The sequence below is a fragment of the Anopheles coluzzii genome, chromosome 3 (genome assembly GCF_943734685.1).
Source record: "Anopheles coluzzii chromosome 3, AcolN3, whole genome shotgun sequence".
Lineage (NCBI taxonomy): Eukaryota > Metazoa > Arthropoda > Insecta > Diptera > Culicidae > Anopheles > Anopheles coluzzii.
Window position 1 is genome coordinate 32193192 of NC_064671.1, and position 20724 is coordinate 32213915.

A 20724-nucleotide genomic window follows, 5' to 3' on the forward strand; every position below is an offset into this window, starting at 1 on the left:
GTAACAGCGATCCTCTGGCTAAAAATAGGATTGCGCCAACAAACTAACAGCACAAACTGCTGGCTGGCTGCGAGTTAGAAAGTTTTAGTTCTTTTCGAGCCTGATGAATATTCAAATATTCGACAAACGGTGTGATGGCGGTGAAACCCTGATGAACCATGTGGTTTGAAGCTACCCAAGCTTGGCTGGCAAGCTAGCTCTGCGTTTTTTTTTATGACAGACGAACGGGGATGAACGTTCTCTCGCGTTTTTTGGGGGTGTTTTATGGATATTTTATTTCTTACACACGACGTCTTCTATATCGCTTAAAGAGGAACCAAACCGCCCGGAGCCCGTCGGTTTCTAGCGCATCTAGAGCATTTGTCTATCCGGCCAGCGCCACACTATGGGATTCTTTCAGAGCGGATAGTGAGAAGAGTGCCCAAACCCCCCCGGCAAGAACAACACCATCATCACGAGCCCAATCTATCGTGAACCGGGATACCGTTAGAGTTGCTGTGTCCCCCGCGCCAGTTATCGATCGGGTGGGGCAATTAGCATAAATAAATTTTGTTGGGCCATTCTTTGGCCGAAGGAAGCCGTAAATCGATGGGCGCGCGCAGACTGGCAAAAAATCTCAGTGCTGAAGAACACACTATAGTGTTGCTCCAGCACACAGGCACACCAATTAGGATCGGAGTCTTTGGAGCCACCAAGAAAGCCCAAAAACTTTTCGATAGAAGTTTTTTTTTTGTTTCGCGGCTTTATCTTTGCTTTGCTGTTTTAAAAAAGAAATTTATTTGTTTGCCAATATTTTACTCTGCGACCTAACGGAATCCGATACCGAGGATGCTGTTAAACTTTAAAGCTTCGGCTCAGATCTCCGGTCAGTCATCTCGAGCCTATTTCGTTTCTTCTTCTCGGACATGGGACAACATTTTGTTGTGTGTTGTCGTGGATTTGATCATTTCTGTCTTTGCAAACACACGCCCTCGTTTTAAACTGTGCTTTACGCGTGTGCTTTTGGTTTGATCAGGTTTGGCAATCACTCTTTATAGGCCGTGTCATATTTACCGTAAGTCTGGCCTGTGTGGTTCCATTTTTTTTTTTGGGAAAAACGCCGGCACGCAGACGACGACGTCGTGCGAGATGATAAATATTTGCACAGCGCGCACAAGAGATCCGTCCGCTGACATTGCGAACATCGGGCCTCGGCTATCAATTATGTAGGGCGAGGAGCGAAACGAAATGGGAGAGGAGGGGGTGGTAAAGAGACGCCGAATTAAGTTGCCAATGTGACGTGTTCCTGGCAGCGTGCGCTATTACGCGGAGAATACAAATGACCGACGAAGCTTTTGGTCTGTACCGCGCATTAATGGACGCCAGTGCCGCGTTTACCCGGGAGAGGATGGACTGCCAGAGGAGAGAGCATTCCCGGGACGGATGTATGTCATTTGCGAAAGACATTGCTTATGCACCGTCCTTCTTTTGTGTGTCTCCGTTGCGTCCGAAAATCTCTTCCCTGCCCTGGTGTAGGAGGAAAGGAAGGCATAAAGCTCGCCCGGGACAGAAGCGACAGGAAGCGAAGCTGCAGGTTGGCATTCTTCGGGCCATGTGGGAAGAGCCGTTTTGCGAACGTGATTTTGCGATTTAAAGCGATTTCAGCGAGAATCGGGCGGTGGAAAATTGGGTCAACAAGGCGTGGACAAAGGGAAAAAGGGGTTGATTGCGAAACTGTATGATTGATGCGAGAACCCCCTTGTTGTTCTTCCCGATGTGTGCTTTGCAGATTGGCGTGCAGGAAGTGTCCCAGCAATTGCAGCAGACGCGACAGCTCGCACAGAGCGGTGGCAATCAGCAGCAGCAGCAGCAGCAGCAGGAACAGTTGATGCTGGAAGCGCGCGATGTAGATAACAGTAATCTTAATGTAGACGATAGTCGTTTCGATGTGCCAACGGAGCGGAGCACCGTCCGGAAGATGGGCGATGTGCTCTACCAGGACGGTCAGCAGCAGCAGCAGCAGGTGGTGGTGGCTGCGGGTGGCATTGTACCCGTAAGCGTCGGTGGTGGTGCGACCGGTGCGCTCAACGGTACCGATATCTTTTCCACCACCGCGTCCATGGATGCTGACGTGAAGCTGAGGTAAGCTGTGTTAGGGACTCCTTGGGAAGCAACGAGCGCCTTAACCGATTCTCCTTCTTCCAACACAGATCGCTGCTCAACTGCCACGACCGGGACTACGAGCCGTACATCGGGCAGCGGGGCGACTTCTGGGTGATGCGGAACTACATCCGGGCGGAGCACGGTGATCTGCGGTGCCACGAAACCATCACCTACACGACGCACGCCGACTACACGTTTCTGGACAATTTGGTACCACTGCTGGAACGGTAACGGAGAACAATTGGTTGAGCAAAACATCGATCTTGAGCTTTATTAATTCTATATTTGTTTCTTTCTGCAGGTGGAACGCTCCAGTCAGCCTTGCGCTTCACGCACCCGGCACGGACTTTGTGCCGACGATCAATTCGATAAAGTATCTAAGAGACTGCATACCAGAGAGTCATTTAGTCCGACAGTTTGTCACATTTCATATTTATTTTAGTAGTAAACATATTCCAAAACTCGTAAGTATGACCGTTTTAAGGGATTTTTTGCAAGGATTGTCACTGTTTTTCTACGCTTTTTGTATGATTTGGTCGATTTATTGACAATTTTTCAATCGATTTCGAATCTTTCCAACGTTTAATAGACAATTTACAGGGTTTTCCATATCAATTTCCAATGTCTACATCATTTTCATTGCCTGCAAGATGTTTTTCAACAGCTGTCAAATGATGTATTGACATCACGATAATGCTACAGTTCTTCCACATGATTTTCAACCCACCTCAAGTCGGTTTGAGTTTGACGGTTCTTTTGAAATGTGTTGAAAATCATGCGTACAAATCTGAAAAATTACTGTTATGCAAAGAAAACATTTGACCGCTGTTGAAAAACATACTGCAGGCGGTGAATAATGTTGTGCACATTCAATCACGACGTGTAAAACCCTGTATAAACAATTCAACCCAAACAATTGAGAAATAATCAATACTGGAGTTTCCGAATCACTTTCGAATGTGTACATCATTATTCACCGGCTGCAAGATGTTTTTCAACAGCTGTCAAATAGTGTATTTGCATCATAATACAATATCAGTTCTTACTCATAATTTTCAACACATCACAAAGAACTATTAAAGTCAATCCAGCATGAGACGTGTTGAAAATCATGTGGAAGACCTGAAAAATAAATGTGATGCAAGAACTACATTTGACAGCTGTTTAAAAATATCTCGCAAGCAATGAAAAATATTGTAGACATCGGAATTTGACTCGAAAACCCCTGAAATTGTGGGACAGATTCACAAATATTAGAGAAATTGACAATGCAGGGGTTTTCAAGCCACTTTCGAATGTGCACATCATTATTTACCACATCCAAGATGTTGAAAATCATGTGGAAGTATTGAAATTTCATAATGATGAAAATACACCATTTGACAGCTGTTGAAAAACATCTCGGAGGTGGTGACTAATGATGTGCACATTCGAAAGTGACTTGGAAAATCCTTTAAATCGCTGAAAGTATTTAAAAAATGTCGAAAAACTATGACAAAGTATCCTTGTCATAGTTTGGCGCACTCTTCCATACTAATGCTAATCCTTCTTCTCCTTCACATTTTAGGTTCCTAAACACAATCAAGTATTAGACACGCCGTACAACTGCTCGCTGGCGATACCGTACTTCAACGTGTCGGCGGCGCAGCTGTACAAGACGCAGAAGAAGCTGCTCTACCCGGTGAACGTCGGGCGCAACATTGCCCGCGATGCGGCGATGACCCATTTCCTTCTAGCTAGCGATATTGAATTGTACCCCAACCCTGGGCTGGTGCACAAGTTTCTCGAAATGATCGCCCGGAACGAGCCGGTGCTGCAGCGTAAGAATCCCAGGTATGTGGCGCTTGGTGTCTAGCTTGGTGCGTTTTGGTGAGCATTGTCTGACGAGCGAGTTTCGCTCTCTCCCTCCCTGCTTTCAGAGTCTTTCCTCTGCCAATATTCGAGGTAGATAATAATTCACCGGTGCCGCGTGATAAGGCGGAACTGCAGGAGCTGCTACGCAGCGGGAAGGCGATCCCGTTCCACAAGCGCGTCTGTTCGAGCTGCCACGGCGTGCCGAAGTCGAAGGAATGGATCGCTGCCAACGAAACCGACGGTATGTCCTTTTAGCAAGAGATTTTCTTTAAAATGAGGAAGAAAACTAACTCCATGCTTTTTATTTCGCTAGATTTGGGCGTGTTTCACATTGGCAAACGCATCGGGTACTTCGTGCACTGGGAACCGATCTACATTGGCACGCACGCCGATCCACACTACGACGAGCGGTTAAGCTGGGAGGGGAAGAGTGATAAGATGACGCAGGTAAGCTTGGATGCAAATTCAATGAGTGTCCTTTTCTCTAACAAACAAATTTCTGCTTCCCAACAACCCCCAAAAGGGCTACGCACTGTGCGTCCTCGACTACGACTTTCACATACTCGACAACGGGTTCCTGGTGCACAAGCCGGGCATCAAGGTGCTGAAAAAGGACCCGAAGCGGGCGATGCTCGCGGCGAAAACGAACCAACTGATCAAGAAGATCATCTACCCGGAGCTGCAGGTCATGTACGGAACGCGCAAGGGCTGTGCTGTATAGTTGAAGGGGAAACAACATTAGTATAGGGCCGGCGACACCGCTGGCAACGGTAGTACTAATGGTGGCGGTAGTAATGGTGCTAGTGATCCTGGTGGTGGTGGTATTATTGGTAGACGCTCGCGGACCATGATCTCATCGTCCTTCGGGTCGGCGGCGGTCGGCTGGTCCTCGCTGTCGCTGCTGTCGGCGGCACCGGGCGGCCCACCGTACCGGGCGCACGTTAGCAGCCGGCGCAAGAAGGGCAAACCGAGGGGCTACGTACGCCGCCGCTGAATGCCGATGACGGGCCGATGAGCGCACGGTCCGTGGCCATGGGGTTTTCGAGGACCCCGTATGGAAGTCTGCAGGGTATAAGAAATCATATTTTCGTAAGTGTAAGTAAGTAAGTAAGCCAGTCAGTCTGCGCGTATATGTGTGCCGAGATACGTGCGTGTATGTTTCTCTCCGTGTGTGTGTGTGTGTGTTTTATGTTTATGCATCCACCAAGCACAATGACTCGGATTAAGAACAAATAGCTATTTAAGAGTGCGTCCAACAGCGATCGAACTTCTGCTCGCTGCTGTGGTGGCAGTGGGGAAGCTCTAAATCGCGGGAACGAAAGGGGGTGGACCCGTTCCTGGAAGTGATATTACCTGAGGACACTTTAGTTACGATTTTAATTCGATAAGGAGATGCGGAGGCAGAAGTTCCCCAGGGGCCTAGTGATAGAATGTATGTCTGTCTGTACTGAGAGTTGGCAAAGGAGAAGGACATGATCAGGTGAAGCCTTTTTTCTTCGTTAAATCCTTCTTCTGCGGTAGCACATTGTCCATCACCACAATACTGCACACAACACACTGCAATGGCACACGATAGAAGCAGCAACACCCTAGTCGCATAGTCGCATTCATTCGATGGTTCAATGTGTTTCGATGTGTGGATAGGAGAAGCGGATAAGTGTGCACAGGTGTGGCAATTTTATTCAAAGTGCATTGTGCAATAGGAATGGTTTACTTTACCAAACGCCTCCATAGCAAAGCTAGCCACTGATAGGGATGATTTTATAGTAGAAATTTGTCTTTTGGTTCTTTTTTTACCCAACAATTATAAATGGTCAAACCACATTTTTAAAAAGCAGACTAGTTTTTTTTTAAATATTAACCAGCTGGAGTAAGTCTTACCACTCAGTTGCCCTGGATTTGTCATTGATCTTGGTCTGCACAGTCCATAGTGACTGTTTATTGGTGTGTGTTTTTTGTTCGAGCTCTAAACCGGTAAAAGAGTTCTCTATGTATGGCCCATTTATTTAATCCGCTTATTTACCTTTTTTCAATCAGTGTTCCAGCATAGCTGACCTATACAACTGTTTGCAATGATCCACAGTTCGATCTGTGTCTGTGTTTTTTTAAACCTAAATGCAGGAACCTTAAATGTAATGGACGATAAAACTGAAGCATTCAATTATGCGCACTGTATCATACAATAACTTGGTAGACATTTTACAAAAAATAAAAAAAAACGCACAGTTTTGTGTGAAGAATGAGGCGAAACTCGGCAACAAATAATCACTAATGTTAACAAGAAACAAGGAAATGACCAAGCACTGATCTAAAATATGTTCGCCAGAAGACGTCCGAGTTCTGAGCTTCTCGGGCGTGTTTAAAGCAAACGAGAATCTCGCAACGGAAATGAACAATGTTCAATACAAGGAAATGGAATGAAATGGAAACGAAACAAAACAAAAAGACATGTGAGCAACAATAATTTTATCCTCCCCCCATACATCGTACTCACTAAGAAAGAAGCATGCATTTTTAATGCGTATTATGCTTATTACTCTGATGTTTATTTATTGATTTATTGTACATTTCTTTCTATTTTACTTTGTTTATTTTTTGTTTTTTTTGTTGCATTATTTTGCACACTGAATCTCACTCTTGTTGTTCATTTATATTTCAATTAAATTTCTTTTCTTTTGTGTGTGTGTGTGTTTTTTTACAAAGAATCTTATCAAATTAAGAATCTTCTTACTCTTCACTAAGCTATATACTATGTTGCTCTGTCTTTTCTGGTTAAGCTTAAAGCAAAAATATGCATAACACAACAACTAGTTACATATCGAAACATAAACCAAGTAGTGTGATAACAATAGCTATTCTCTTCCAAGTTTCTCGATACCTACGAACAAAATACCATTTCTATTAGCATTATCCTAGCGGCTTCTATTTCCTTTGCCCATTACTCGTTCAATACATGTGTATTACGGTTCATTTAGCCAAAACAGGCACAAAACAAACACACACTCTGTATAAACAATTGAACGAAAACAAGCAAAATAATTTTAAAATAACACACGCACACATACACAGTCTCGGTAGCGGTTGTTTATTTTACGTCTCCATAGTAAGTGCCTTATTCGTACGAAGAAAAACAAAATTGTAAAAAATAAAAAAAGCGCATAAGCATGAACCAACACTTGGGCAAAACACGAGAAAAAAGAGATGGAAAATGGAAAATGAAAAGAATTGATGAATGAAAAGGAATGAAACAAAAAAAGTCCAAACAAACTGAAATCAATTTTGAAAGCATTAAAAAAAAAGAAATTAAAACAAACAAAAAACACACGAAGCGTATAAAAAAACTACAACATGGAAGAGTGATCAAGAGAGGATGGGCGAATGTAAAACCTAATACTCTCCATCAAATCAAATTCAAACTGTTTAACACAAACATACACTTACAATATGATGCAGCATGATTACCGAAATGCTCGAAACCTTTTCTCTCCGTCTCTCTCTTTCTCCCTATTGCATGATACACTAGCGGATATTTTAATCACTATACGAGCATTAGTTACGTACTGTTTATTCACTATTTTCTAACCACTCTCTCTCTCTCGCGCTCTATCCTTCTATGTAGCTTTCGAAAAATTACGTTAACCTTCTGTACATATATTGTAGCGTTAGGGGATTAAGTTAGTTACTATCATCGAAGGTATCTTGCTAATTAAAAGCTCGACAAAGTTAGCTCGCTAGGACAGAGATCCCGTTACATTCTGCAAATGTTGCTGGTTCATTTCATCACTCCCATAGACAGATACATACACTGTAACGACAGCAGAATGGAGCGTAGCACACTATCGTTTATACTATTCATTGTACATAGCCGACAGAGCGTTAGGGCAATTTGTGTTTTCTGTAGGGATCCTAATTTAGCTGTTGGTAATGGTTTTTTGTTTGTTTGTTTTAAAGCGTTCGGGTAGCTTGCAGATTTTGGCAGATCTTTCGTTACAGTACGAACCAATCACAACAGAACTAATATCCAGTACCAGAAGCGAAACGAACAAAGTAAGGACGGAGGTGTAGTAGGAAACTAATTGTGTACAGGTCTAAAAATGGAAACAAAAAAACGAAGGAAATAATAGGAGGGAGGCTGACACGGAGAAATCATCGGGAGTAATAAATGTATTTCCATAGAAGTGTTCCTTTTTTAAAGAATGTGCGAAAGTTTGTCAATTTCAAACAGTACTTAAGGCCGCTTGTTCATGATGACTGTCACTGGAATAGCTTGGATGTTGAACATTATTATAAAAGATGAAGATATGCTTCAAGAAGTGTGGATATCTTCAAGATCAAGAGATATTCCGGATTCCTATCTCCAATTCCAATCTCACCAAGAGGATCCGATCCCATGACGATCATGTTGTTAAGCCGTGCGTTTAACGGCTGTACAATGGAACCCGATAACCGATTTGTTATCAATAGCTCATTATTAATCAACATCCACGCACAGATTTCCCAAGTGATGATGCGTAAGCTACCACGACTCCGTTCGATAATTTCACAAAATAAAACACGCCGAAATCGATCAAACCCAGAAAGTGACCGGTTCACCCTTGATTGCCGTCTCACAGACAGCAGCGGGGTGAAAGGAGGTGGTAATAATTCCGATATGAAACTGAACGCCACCCTTATCTTATCGGTGCACACACCGTTTGTGTATCGCAATGAGAGAGCGAAAGAGCGAGTGAGCGTACGATAAGCCAGCCAGGTTGGCCAGGTCTCACTAACCGATCATTCTGAACCTACCGTAATCAGTTGACAACGGTAACGCTATGCGGTACGACTCCAGCGGCGGATGTGAACCATAAGGCCCCCCCTCTGCCTATTCCGAGGTGTTAATTTGTGATGCTTTTGTCACCGCATCGAGGCGCACTATTTGTTGAATTGTGGACGTGATCGATGTGTTAGAGTGGTCGTTGGTAGAGAGCTTCAGCAGCAGCAGCAGCAGGAGGAGAGAGAGCAAAGTTTGAACGATTTCAATCAATTCTGCTCCCCCTTTTTCAATCGTGCTTGTGTCCGTGTGTGTGTAACGTACATGCATTGCACGCCAGACATTGGAGTTCTCTCGCCTGTACGTCCGAAAAGACATCAGACTTGAACCCGCTGTTACGAGAGCTCCCAGTTTGATCGCACAACGATCAGATGACAGCAAACTATAAGCCGTTGCGTGCGGACGACGCGGAGATGATTGCACGCCGCTCGACTGTACTCCGGACGGTGCTGCTGCTAGTGATCTTGTCCTTTGTGCTGTTCTGTCTACTCGGATACTACTACCAGCCGGCGGGCGGTAATCGGGACTACGCACGCAACCAGTACCTGTTGGAGGGAGCCTCCCACGAAGCGCTGCTGCGCCGTCTCAAGTAAGTACTTCCGGCAGTGATATTCCGGGCGAGTGTGTGAGGGACATTGTGTGTTGATTGTAAAACATCTCCACTCCATGTAGTGTGGAGGTTGGAGAGGTAGTGGAACCGGCTGAAGTTATTTGCACGGTGAATGTTTTACCACGCTGTACCCTAATCAGACATTTGTTATCAGTTGGTGAGGGCGAAGTCGGTCTGTTTTGGCGTTGTTTAATGCCCCAAAAAACACTCCACGATACAGGGTATTGTGCAGCGTCACATGAGGCTGCGTCATCATGACCAGGCTTTTTCATGCTTCTCCAGTTTTTTTTGGAGGAAACTTTGAATGAATTGCTTTACCGGTTGTGCATTTAGAGCTGCACGGCTTTTGCAGGCTCTTATCAAACAGTGCGATAAGAGTTCCTCTAACCCCCACCAAGCTCTCTTCACACACGCCGGCTGACTCACGCCGTCATCGATTGAATCAATTAGCAACACTTTAACTGTTGAGCTGATGGTCTTTCCTCTCTTTCTCTTTGCAATTCGTAGAACGATTCTGAACTGCAACACTCCGTCGAATGAATTCCAGCTTGAAACCCACGGCGATCACTACCTACTGCGTAACTTCTACGCTCCAGAGCGGATTGTTCACTGTTACGAAACCATAACCTACACCACGCACGCCGACTACACCTTCCTTGATAATGTCGTCCCATTGCTGGAACGTTGGCTGGCACCGGTCAGTATCGCACTGTACGCGCCGGGAGTCGATCTTGACCGATCGGTAGCTCTGATCCAGTATCTGTTGGAGTGCCACGAGCAGAGAGCGCTAGTGCGTGAATTCGTGAGCTTTCATCTTTACTTTGAGTTTGAACATCTTCCGACGCGGCCAGTATTGTACTACAGGGAGTTGCTATCCGTCCCTCTCCTGGATTGCACTAATGCGACGAACGCCTGGAATTCACTGCTCCGCAACGACAACTCCTCAATACCTACCTTCCGGGCAGCCAACAACTTAACCTACCCGGTGAACGTGGGTCGTAACATTGCGCGCAGTGCGGCCGGAACACACTTTGTACTTGCGAGTGACATCGAACTCTACCCAAATCCCAACTTTATCCCGATGTTCCTGCGCATGATCGCGCACCCCTTCTACCAGTACACACTGCACAGCCCCTCCGTTTACGTACTGCCAGTGTTTGAGGTCGCAGAAGACGTCCCTGTACCGGTGGATAAGGCCCACCTGCTCGAGGATCTTCAGAGCGGTGATGCGATAAAGTTTCACGAGAAGATATGCTCCAACTGCCACACGGTGCCGGGGTACGTGGAGTGGCTAGCGGTAGTGAAGGATGACTACACGATGGACATACACGTGACGGCACGGAGGGAAGGAGCGTACGCGTCCTGGGAACCGATCTACGTCGGCACAAAGCACGAGCCAGAGTACGACGAGCGGTTAAGCTGGGAAGGCAAAGCGGATAAAATGACACAGGTTGGGTCTTTGATCTTTTATACGTTGAAAAAGCTGTATTGAAATTGTTTTCCATTTTTAGGGCTTCATTATGTGCATTCTGGGCTACGACTTCCATGTGCTGGATAATGGATTTCTTGTTCATCGGCCCGGCATTAAAACGATCGCGCAAGCGAACCGACCGCCCCAGCAAGCGAAACAGCGAGCCTTTATGCGGAAAACGATTGCACGGGAGATATCTACTCTGTATGGTGATCGGGAAGGATGCAAGATATAACCCGGAGGACTTCCCCAGTCTCCCGTATTTTTCATATTCTAGTCAATTCCTGATGGAAAACACGCCTCCGTATTTTCTGAATGATCGTGAGCTTTATTCATACTGCTGCTGCGATCGTGAGGTGCCTATTACATTCCTTCTTAATTGTTGTTATTAATCTTATTAAGTCATCGAAGCCTCCATAGCAACGTTGCCAACTTCTCCTAACCATTTGAAACATTCCACCGAGTGAATCAAGTAGTCCATTATTTAATTCGAAACCTTGTAAGCGGCTGCGTCCAGCCGATGTGGAGATGATTGCACGCCGCTCGGCAGTACTCCGGACGGTGCTGCTGCTGCTAGTGATCTTGTCCTTCGTGGTGTTCTGTCTACTCAGATACTACTACCTTCCGGCGGACGGCAATCGGAACTACGCACGCAACCAGTACCTGTTGGAGGGAGCCTCCCGCGAAGCGCTGCTGCGCCGACTCAAGTAAGTACTTCTGGCAGAGATAGGGAAGGAATTGTGTGCGTAAAAGAGGAGGGACACTGTGTGTTGATTGGTAAACATCTCTACTTCATGTAGCGGTAGTTTTAATGGTATAGGAGCTGAAGTTATTTGCACGGTGAATGTTTTACCCCGCTGTACCCTAATCAGACATTTGTTATCAGTTGATGAGGGCAAAAGCGACTTGTTTTGGCAGTGTTTCAGACCCCAAAAAATACACTCCACGATACAAAGTATTGTGCAGCGTCACCATGACAAGGCGTCTTTTCGATAGACTATTTTCTCCAGTTTTTTTGGTGGTAATTTTGAATGAATTGCTTTACCTGTTGTGCATTTAGAGCTGCACGACTTTTACAGGCTTTTATCAAACAGTGCGATAAGAGCACCTAAAACCTTCTACCAATCTCTCCACACAAGCCATTATTGATTGATACAATTAGCGACACTTTAACCGTTGAGCTCATTCTCTTTCCTCTCTTTCTCTTTGCGATTCGTAGAACGATTCTGAACTGCAATACCCCGTCGAATGAATTCCAGCTTGAAACGCACGGCGATCACTACCTACTGCGTAACTTCTACGCCCCAGAGCAGTTGGTTCACTGCTATGAAACCATAGCCTACACCACGCATGGTGACTACACCTTCTTGGACAATGTCGTCCCGTTACTGGAACGATGGTTGGCACCAATCAGTATCGCTCTGTATGCGCCTGGAGTCGATCTTGACCGATCGGTAGCTCTGATCCAGTATCTGTTGGAGTGTCACGAGCAGAGAGCGCTGGTGCGTGACTTCGTGAGCTTTCATCTTTACTTTGAGTTTGAGCATCTTCCGACGCGGCCAGTATCGTACTACAGGGAGTTGCTATCCATCCCTCTCGTAGATTGCACTAATGCGACGAACGCCTGGAATTCACTGCTCCGCAACGATAAAACCTCAATACCTACCTTCCGGGCAGCCAACAACTTAACCTACCCGGTGAACGTGGGTCGTAACATTGCGCGCAGAGCGGCCGGAACACACTTTGTACTTGCGAGCGACATCGAACTCTACCCAAATCCCAACTTTATCCCGATGTTCCTGCGCATGATCGCGCACCCCTTCTATCAGTACACACTGCACAACCCCTCCGTTTACGTACTGCCAGTGTTTGAGGTCGCAGAAGACGTCCCCGTCCCAGTGGATAAGGCCCACCTGCTTGAGGATCTTCAGAGCGGCGATGCGATAAAGTTTCACGAGAAGATATGCTCTGACTGTCACACGGTGCCGGGGTACGTGGAGTGGCTAGCGGTAGTGAAGGATGACTACACGATGGACATACACGTGACGGCATGGCGAGAAGGAGCGTACGCGTACTGGGAACCGATCTACGTCGGCACAAAGCACGAGCCAGAGTACGATGAGCGGTTAAGCTGGGAAGGCAAGGCGGATAAGATGACGCAGGTTGGGCCTTTGATCATTTATACCCCCAAGAAATCATATTTAATTCGTTTCTTTCTGTCATTTATTAGGGCTTCATTATGTGCATCCTGGGTTACGACTTCCATGTGCTGGATAATGGATTTCTTGTTCATAGGCCCGGCATTAAAACGATCGCGCAAGCGAACCGACCGCACCAGCAAGCAAAACAGTGGTCGTTTATACAAAAAACGATTGCACGGGAGATATCTACTTTGTATGGTGATCGGGAAGAATGCAAGATATAACCCGGAGGACCCCTTCATTTCCCCTTTTTCTCGGTACTTTCCATATTCTAGTCAATTTCGGATGGAAATCCTTCCCCCGTGTATTCTCTTGGTGATCGTGAGCTTTATTCATACTGCTGCTGCGATCATGGGGTGTCAACTACATCCTTCTTCTTTTGTGTTGTTATTAATCCTAATAAGTCATCGTAAATCGAGTATTAGAAAGTAGATGTCCACACTGTGAAGCGGCCCTAAGCACACCCAGTCACATTGGCGACACCGTCGCACGCGTTGATCAGCTCGTTGAACGCTTGCTCCGGTCCGCAGAAGTTCACCCGCGGCCTATCGTCCACGCAGAGGAAGTACTTCTGGCAGTCGTTCGGGGCGCGGAAGAAGCGTACTGGTTGCACCAGACCCTGCGCCTGCGCCGGACACTTGAAGCCGAGGTACGCCTCCGCATCGCAGTCCTCCACCAGATCGGGCCAATCGCACTGATACGTGGCCGAATTGAAGGCTAGCCCGGTGGGGCAGTCAAGCACATAGGCGGTACCACCGGCACAGTTCTTAAACTGTCCACAGTTGGCCCGATCACCGACCTTGTAGTAGCCGAACTGATGCGGACAGTCCTCCGTAGGGATGGGGGGTTGCGTGCGCGTACGGCTACCACAGTCGACGTCGATCGGATACTGGCAGGGGTAGGTGAAGAGCGATACCTTGTCGTTGAACAGCAACCCGTCCGGGCAGAGCTGTCGCCGTGGCTCACCGTCCTGTTGTTACAGAGGGAAAGCGTTACTGTGAAGTTGATAGTCCAATATATGCTCGTCGGAGTCGGAACCACACTTACCACACACTCGATGTATGCGTCACACTGGTCGGGAACGGGGTAGCGACCATTTTTCTCCGGACACGATTGACTCTGTGCTGTGAAGCGAAGCGAAAGATAGTGATAGTAAAGATAAGACGTTTGAAGATTGCACAAAAAGCTCCTTTTTGGAGGACATTCAATTTTTGACTATGCATGATGACTTGATCGCGGAATCACGCGAATTGAAGCTGTTTCGGTTCCTGGTCGATTATAATTAACGTCTAATATTTCGTCCCACATTAAATCGGTGTTCAATGTCACCCCACGGGCGCATGCATCGGAGTTTAAAATTAACACCTTTTCCGTGACTAATGGCGACGAACCTCATGCAAATCATGCAAATGTCTGAAAGCCCACCAGAAGAAAAAAAAACAAACCGGAAAGCTTCAAAATATTCGACCTTGAGCGGTATTTATACATGATGCCCCACCCCCCGTTGATGTTGTTGTTCACGGTGGAGATGCCTGCATATTCGCTTCCCTTCCATCATCCAACACACATGTGGGGCTCATCTTCCCACGTCCAAGGTAAACCGGTATCGTTCAAACAACCAAAGATTCATCCCACCACACGTCTTTGAAAACGCACGTCTCCAATGCCCCAACGTGGTGCATCTTCTGTGGTACGTTGTTAATCGTTGTTGATCAAAAATTTCCTAACCTTTGAAGAACGAACACCCACAACCGGGCGGCAGAACGGAACGTAATTACGCTGCATGCAAAATGCGCTTACGATTGCACGATCGCTCCCACAATTTTATCCCCCCACTCTCCGGCACCTAACGGGAACGCGAACACTTTGCACACTTTCGCTTTTGATGAGAGCTTACACACAACGCAACGAAATGGCCTTGATACCGTTGGAAAAGTCACGAGTTTCCCCCCGTTTTTTTGCGGTAAAGAAATGCGCTAAATGTTGAGTAATTACCGTGATAGAACAGTGCCATCGTACAGAGCACGATCGCGGTGGCGATCTTTCCACGCGACAACATGGTTCTAAGCTTCGTCTAAGTATCGCGAATCACTTCACAGCACTGTACAAGTCACGCGTGTCTGTTACCGTTGGAGGATGAGCTTAAACTGTTCGCCTCCCAAAGGTGCGCCGCGGAGATGATCACGCGTTAGTGTCTGTTCTTCTCCAGGTCGTGGTGGAGCTTGATCAGATCGTGGCGAAAACGGGGGAGGGATGCTCGAACTCATCAGCTATTCCGCGACATTTAGGTTTGTCGCCGTCTTGTAACGGCTACGATATGGGCACAGGTGGTGGGATACCGTTGGAGGGGATGATGATAAATGGTTTAAACGGGGTGGCGATCTTCTCAAACGTCGACATACCGGATCAAGCACGTGCATTTTCATTCAAAAGCTCAGCAAACCGCTTTATGACGTCATTTTGTGGATGAAAACAAGTTCGGAACGGATTGTGGCGATTAGTTTGAGAGCGTTTTTGAAGGAGTTTTCGAGTGTGAAGTGAAATGAGAAAACGACCTTGAAAGCATGATGTTGTGTCCGCACAAATGAAACGTGGATAATGTACGGCACAAACAGAATATGTATATTTTATCACTACTCTTTGGTATGGGTACAATTAACATTGGTAATAAATAATATAAACAATACACACGCAATGCGGGGAGAGGACGGCTGGTCCTGCTCGCGCCGCGATCCTCACTGAGGACGTCACAGGATGACAGCCTTGCTGTCAACAGTGAGCCCTCAGGATGAGGCAGCGGTCTGTCCACAACATCTCCCCGTTTTAATTAAGCTGGTACGGCTTAAGCCGACGCAGCGGTTTTAATGTAATTAAAACCGGCGTGGCCAGCGTACGGCTCAAGTGGCGCTGTGTAAAACGGGGGAGAGTGCTGACCGGCCTCCGTGTCTAACGCTCGAACGGGATGAGCGTTGCGGGCTGCAACAGGGGGCAGCCGATGTGCTGCGCTCGCTCGTTCCGTTGCAGCCGCTGCGGTGTTGTTGTTGTTGGTGTTGGTGTTGGTGTTGTTGCTCCGGACGCCGATGATGCTGATGAGGCAGCTCTCCGGATGCTGTTGCCGTTGGGGCGTCGATGTGCGGCTGAGCAGGGGGCGGCCGTGGTGCCGCGCGCGCTTGGACCGCTCAGCCGGTACCGCTGCACAGGGGCGACCGTGATGTCGCTGCCGGTGAACTGCTGTGCAGGGCGCGCAGGATGATGGTGATGATGATGACGATGCGAGTGCACAGCGGGCGACCGTGATGCCGCGCATGACGACTGTGCACTCGGGACACATTGATGGTGCTGCACAGGGGCGACAGTGGTGTCGCCGTCGAGATGCACCTGTGCAGCTGGAGCGCCGGCGATGAAGATGGACAGGGGGCAGTCGATATGCCTCAGCACTGTGCCTGCTCACCGGGCTCGGCGATGATGCTGGTGTCGTAAGCCGTTGACGCTGCAGCGGGCGGCGGTGATGCCGTATGTCGTCGCTCCAAGGCGGAATGTCCCCTCGCCTTGGCCGGAATACGCTGCAGCGGAGTGAGGATCCCTTCGGGGCTTCGCGCAAGCCCCGAGCGTGCCCATCCTGCGCGATGGCGGTTGCGCGATGGTGGAACCGCGATGGTGGTCCTTGCTACGTCGGTCCTTTGTAGGATCCCCCCCTACGCGAGGAGGATCCCATCCTCGTCGCCACTGTTGTGTCCGCACAAATGAAACGTGGATAATGTACGGCACAAACAGAATATGTATATTTTATCACTACTCTTTGGTATGGGTACAATTAACATTGGTAATAAATAATATAAACAATACACACGCAATGCGGGGAGAGGACGGCTGGTCCTGCTCGCGCCGCGATCCTCACTGAGGACGTCACAGGATGACAGCCTTGCTGTCAACAGTGAGCCCTCAGGATGAGGCAGCGGTCTGTCCACAACACATGATTAATGAGAAATGTTTTAATCGAGCATTGCTCTTGTCTTTTTCCCCTTTTGCGTTCTATACTTGTGTCCACAATATTTAATAAAGTAAAATTGAACAGATTTTACAACATAGTAAGCACATTTTACCAAAAATAAAAATTTTAACGATATTTTCATGAATAAACTTAACAGAAATCATTGAAAAACTGTAACGACAATTTCAAAGGCAGCATGCTGTCAGTATTCATCTTGGTTTTCCGCACCGTCAGTCTCATCGTGCTGTAAGCACCTTGTGCATGGTACAGTCTTTTTCGTGCTGTCAGTTCTCTATCAAGCACACAGTAAATGCCAATAAAAATATCACTAAATTTGGTAAGGAACATTGAAATTCTACAAAAATAGCATTCAAATAAGTGAAAAATATTTATTCTACCAATCTGATAAATTTTAAAAATATTTTTTTATTCCTAAAATTAATTTTTTTCACACCAACACATACAGCAGCCTTGCGTTCCATCCGTCCATCACTGTATGTTTGGCAGCGTAGCGCGTTTGACGTTTGCGTACGCTATTTGTGTGCAGCAGCAGCAGCAGCAGCAGCTCCGTCCTTGTTTGTTTGTTGTGTTTTTGTGGCTTTTTCCTACAAAAAAACTTCTTCTCGGTGCCGTTTTACTGGAACGATTTGTGCAATAAGCAGGTGGCAAGCGGGCGGTACACCCTTCGCCGGCGGAAAATCAACAGCAATGTGCTGATGGTGAAGGCAAAAACGGACACACGGCAGTACGAAGAGTAACACTGTCCCTGGATGCTTGAGGAGGGAACGACGCCACCGCCAGCACCACCGCTGCAAGTGGGGATGAACATCGCTAATGGGCCGGCTGCAACGGCGGAACGGCAACTTTGCCGGCTGTGCTTGGGACGGGACGGGGAGCTGGTGGACATTTTCGCGGCCCAGCAGCAGACGCCACACAGCGGAGAGTCACTGGCCGGGCGGATACAGGGCTGTCTGCAGCTGGATGTAAGTGATTCGTTACTGTTTGGGAAGTGCGGATGTAATTCATCCCTGTTTTTGTTTGCATTTTGTAGGTCACACAGCACGATACGCTGCCGAGATGGATCTGCAAGCCGTGTCTGGAGAAGGTGGACGACTTTGCCGCCTTCCGGGAGCGCTGCAAGCAAAACGAACGGAAGCTACTGCTCGGGGAGGAAGACATACTGCACACGAAAGATGGTCCGGCAGTGGGACAGACTGGCGAGCAAACGGAGGAGGAACAGGAGGAGGAGGATGATGACGATGAGGAGATGGAAATGATTGTAATTGATCCATCGCGGGACTACGAAAGCTCGAACGATAGCCTGCCGCATCGTTTCGAGCCGAGTGGTGTGGTGAATGGTGGCGATTCGGCAGCAGCACTACAACCCGTACCACACGCCGAAGAGGAAGAGCCCGAAGGCTCCGACGCAGACGAAGGCGATGAGGAGGAAGAAGAGGAGGAGGAAGATGATCTGAAATGTGATACAGCGCCGGGTGGGACAGCGCCGAACGGGCTGCCGGACACCAGCTTCCACACGGCAGCGTCGAACACGGCGCCCCAAAAAACGGTCGTCTTCACCTGCAAGTACTGTGACGTGGCGTTCGCAGCCGCATCCGCCTGCCAGCTGCACGAGATGCAGGATCACGATCTACTCGCACCGTACGCGTGCATCTTCTGCCAGTACAAAACCTCCATCCGGATGTTTCTCATTACGCACATACGGGATTCGCACGCGGTCACCCGCCCGTATATTTGTATCCAGTGCAATAAGGGCTTTTTGCGGCGGTCCGACTTGAAGAAGCACACGTTCGTGCATACGGGCGTGCGGCCGTACGCGTGCGACCAGTGCGGTAAGAGCTTTTCGCGCAACACGAATCTCAAGAAGCACATGCGCACCCATCTGGGGGTGAAGCCGCACGGGTGCGATCTGTGCCCGCGATCGTTCGCGAACAAGGCGGATCTGATACGGCACCGCAGCTTCCATCATGCGCAGGAAACGCAGCACGCGTGCATACGGTGCGGTGCGGTGTACACGCAGAAGGACAAGCTGTACGATCACGAGCGGTACTGTATGGGGAAACCGTTGCCGTTCGGGATGGGTGAGATGGTGAAGCAGGAACCAGCACCATTTGGGTTGAGTGTAACTGCTCCCATTCCACCACCACAACCAGCGCAACTGCTGCAAGCCTCCGAACCGATTGTACACAGCGAACAGCCACCGAGTTACGTTCCCGTGCAGCCTGTAGCTGCACCACCACCACCTGTAGCAGTGACACCACCGTCGAGCAAAATCTACAGCTGCACCAAGTGCCCGAAACGGTTCCTCAGCAAAGCGAGCCTGCGCGCACATCAGGCCATCCACCCGGCCGAGGTAGACACGCGCCCGTACGAGTGTCCCGTGTGCAGGAAGCAAATCGTCGGCAAGCGCGAGTACGACCGGCACCAGCAAACGCACAGCGAGCTGAAACCGTTCGGCTGCGGTACGTGCGGGAAGCGGTTTTCGCGGCGGGACAAGCTGCACCGGCACGAGCGCATCCATCAGCAGGCGGAGCGCACCTTCACCTGTCCCCACTGTGCGGCACGGTTCGTGCGGAAGGATGCTTACGAGTCGCATCTTAAGGTTCACTGCGCACCGCTGTACGGTGCGGTGCAGGAGATGACGATGCCAACGATGCAACAACAGCCACAGCAACTGCCACCATCACAACAACATTCCCTGCTGTACGCGATGATGGGTGGCGATGATGGGGCGCTGCTCGGGGTCGACCCTTCGCTGCGGATGTGAAGTGTTGGGCGGTGGCATACTGCTCTTCATTGTATAGTTAAAATACTCTCCTCCCGTTCACTTACATTTAGGCAAGTTAGAATACTTATTAAACTTATTGGTTAGCGATTGATTAGGAGATCGGATTTTAAGAGGGAAAGCAGCAGTAAATGGGGAAGTTATCTTTTAAAGCGTTTTGGAAAGCAAAAGGTAAAGTGTGTACGTTACTAACATACAAGTATAGATAATGGATTTTCAAACACTCCAGTCAATGGCCAAGACTCTTCGATCTTAAGCTCGTCTAAACTAACTAACTTCCCTTTAATTGTGTATAGTGTAATCCTTTTTAAACCCCTGCGCGCCATAGTGGTCTCTCGGTAACGTTTAGCATATATTTATAAATGTTTTATTTATGTATAGATACTACGTTTAGCACAGGGACACATTTCGCCCTCTCGCTACTCTTCATAGTTGAGGACAAGGTAGCGTAACAACTTACAACAAAAAACAACTAGACTAATTGCGATTGATGTGTAAGCAAAATCCTCTATTTACACCACACCACCTGTGTTTCATCACGGTTAAAAAGGAACAAAAAAATACATAATTAAATCACAGTAAGAGCAGCAAAAAAGCGCCACATTGGACACCGTTTTCCGGTGCCGGTACTTAACGTTAAATGGGGAAAGAAAAAAACGCTGTAGATTAATACGTCGATAATAGGCATTTTGGGAAGGTTTTCGTCTAACTCGTCTCATCGTGACCTATAAGAGCGAGCGCGCGCGCGATACGTTCGATAATGTCGCTACCGGCGGGATAGTGGTGTGGTGTTCGCGCGGAGTAATAACCTTATCAGAAGGGGAAGGGAGGACGAAGTG

At 47.8% G+C, this 20724-nt stretch overlaps 4 protein-coding genes across 11 annotated transcripts in view; 3 read left to right on the forward strand and 1 right to left on the reverse strand.

Moving 5' to 3' along the window:
- Positions 1–8193, forward strand: part of LOC120960203 (beta-1,4-glucuronyltransferase 1) — an 88552-nt gene extending 80359 nt beyond the window's left edge. For all 3 annotated transcript variants that reach the window (XM_040384231.2, XM_040384232.2, XM_049609805.1), the window contains exons 5-11: positions 1769–2121; positions 2190–2369; positions 2444–2606; positions 3710–3975; positions 4062–4237; positions 4310–4443; positions 4520–8193. In XM_040384231.2, coding sequence (XP_040240165.2) covers positions 1769–2121; positions 2190–2369; positions 2444–2606; positions 3710–3975; positions 4062–4237; positions 4310–4443; positions 4520–4717 — 1470 coding nt within the window. In that variant the 3' untranslated portion in view covers positions 4718–8193. The remainder of the gene's footprint in view (positions 1–1768; positions 2122–2189; positions 2370–2443; positions 2607–3709; positions 3976–4061; positions 4238–4309; positions 4444–4519) is intronic.
- Positions 8194–8771: 578 nt separating this feature from the next.
- Positions 8772–13351, forward strand: LOC120960204 (beta-1,4-glucuronyltransferase 1-like). Of its 6 annotated transcripts, none has more exons than XM_049609807.1 (4): positions 8772–9398; positions 9927–10846; positions 13030–13052; positions 13121–13351. In XM_049609807.1, exons 1-4 carry the CDS (start codon positions 9181–9183, stop codon positions 13313–13315), a joined length of 1356 nt encoding a protein of 451 aa, XP_049465764.1. In that variant the 5' UTR covers positions 8772–9180; the 3' UTR covers positions 13316–13351. The 6 variants fall into 6 exon arrangements, with proteins under 6 accessions (XP_049465764.1, XP_040240170.2, XP_049465763.1 ...); XM_049609806.1 differs by having other exon boundaries at positions 8776–9398; positions 9927–10581; positions 12765–13052; XM_040384236.2 differs by lacking the exon at positions 13030–13052 and having other exon boundaries at positions 8773–9398; positions 9927–10869.
- A 47-nt stretch (positions 13352–13398) lies between these two features.
- On the reverse strand, positions 13399–15252 carry LOC120960206 (protein obstructor-E). Its single transcript, XM_040384239.2, has 3 exons — positions 15087–15252; positions 14139–14215; positions 13399–14061 (listed from the first exon to the last, which is right to left on the reverse strand). Exons 1-3 carry the CDS (start codon positions 15148–15150, stop codon positions 13546–13548), a joined length of 657 nt encoding a protein of 218 aa, XP_040240173.1. The 5' UTR covers positions 15151–15252; the 3' UTR covers positions 13399–13545.
- A 2352-nt stretch (positions 15253–17604) lies between these two features.
- LOC120954959 (zinc finger protein 70) lies at positions 17605–20492 on the forward strand. The gene is made up of 2 exons (XM_040375337.2): positions 17605–18065; positions 18134–20492. The coding sequence occupies exons 1-2, from the start codon at positions 17853–17855 to the stop codon at positions 19865–19867; spliced, it is 1947 nt and encodes a 648-aa protein (XP_040231271.2). The 5' UTR covers positions 17605–17852; the 3' UTR covers positions 19868–20492.
- Positions 20493–20724: the final 232 nt, after the last annotated feature.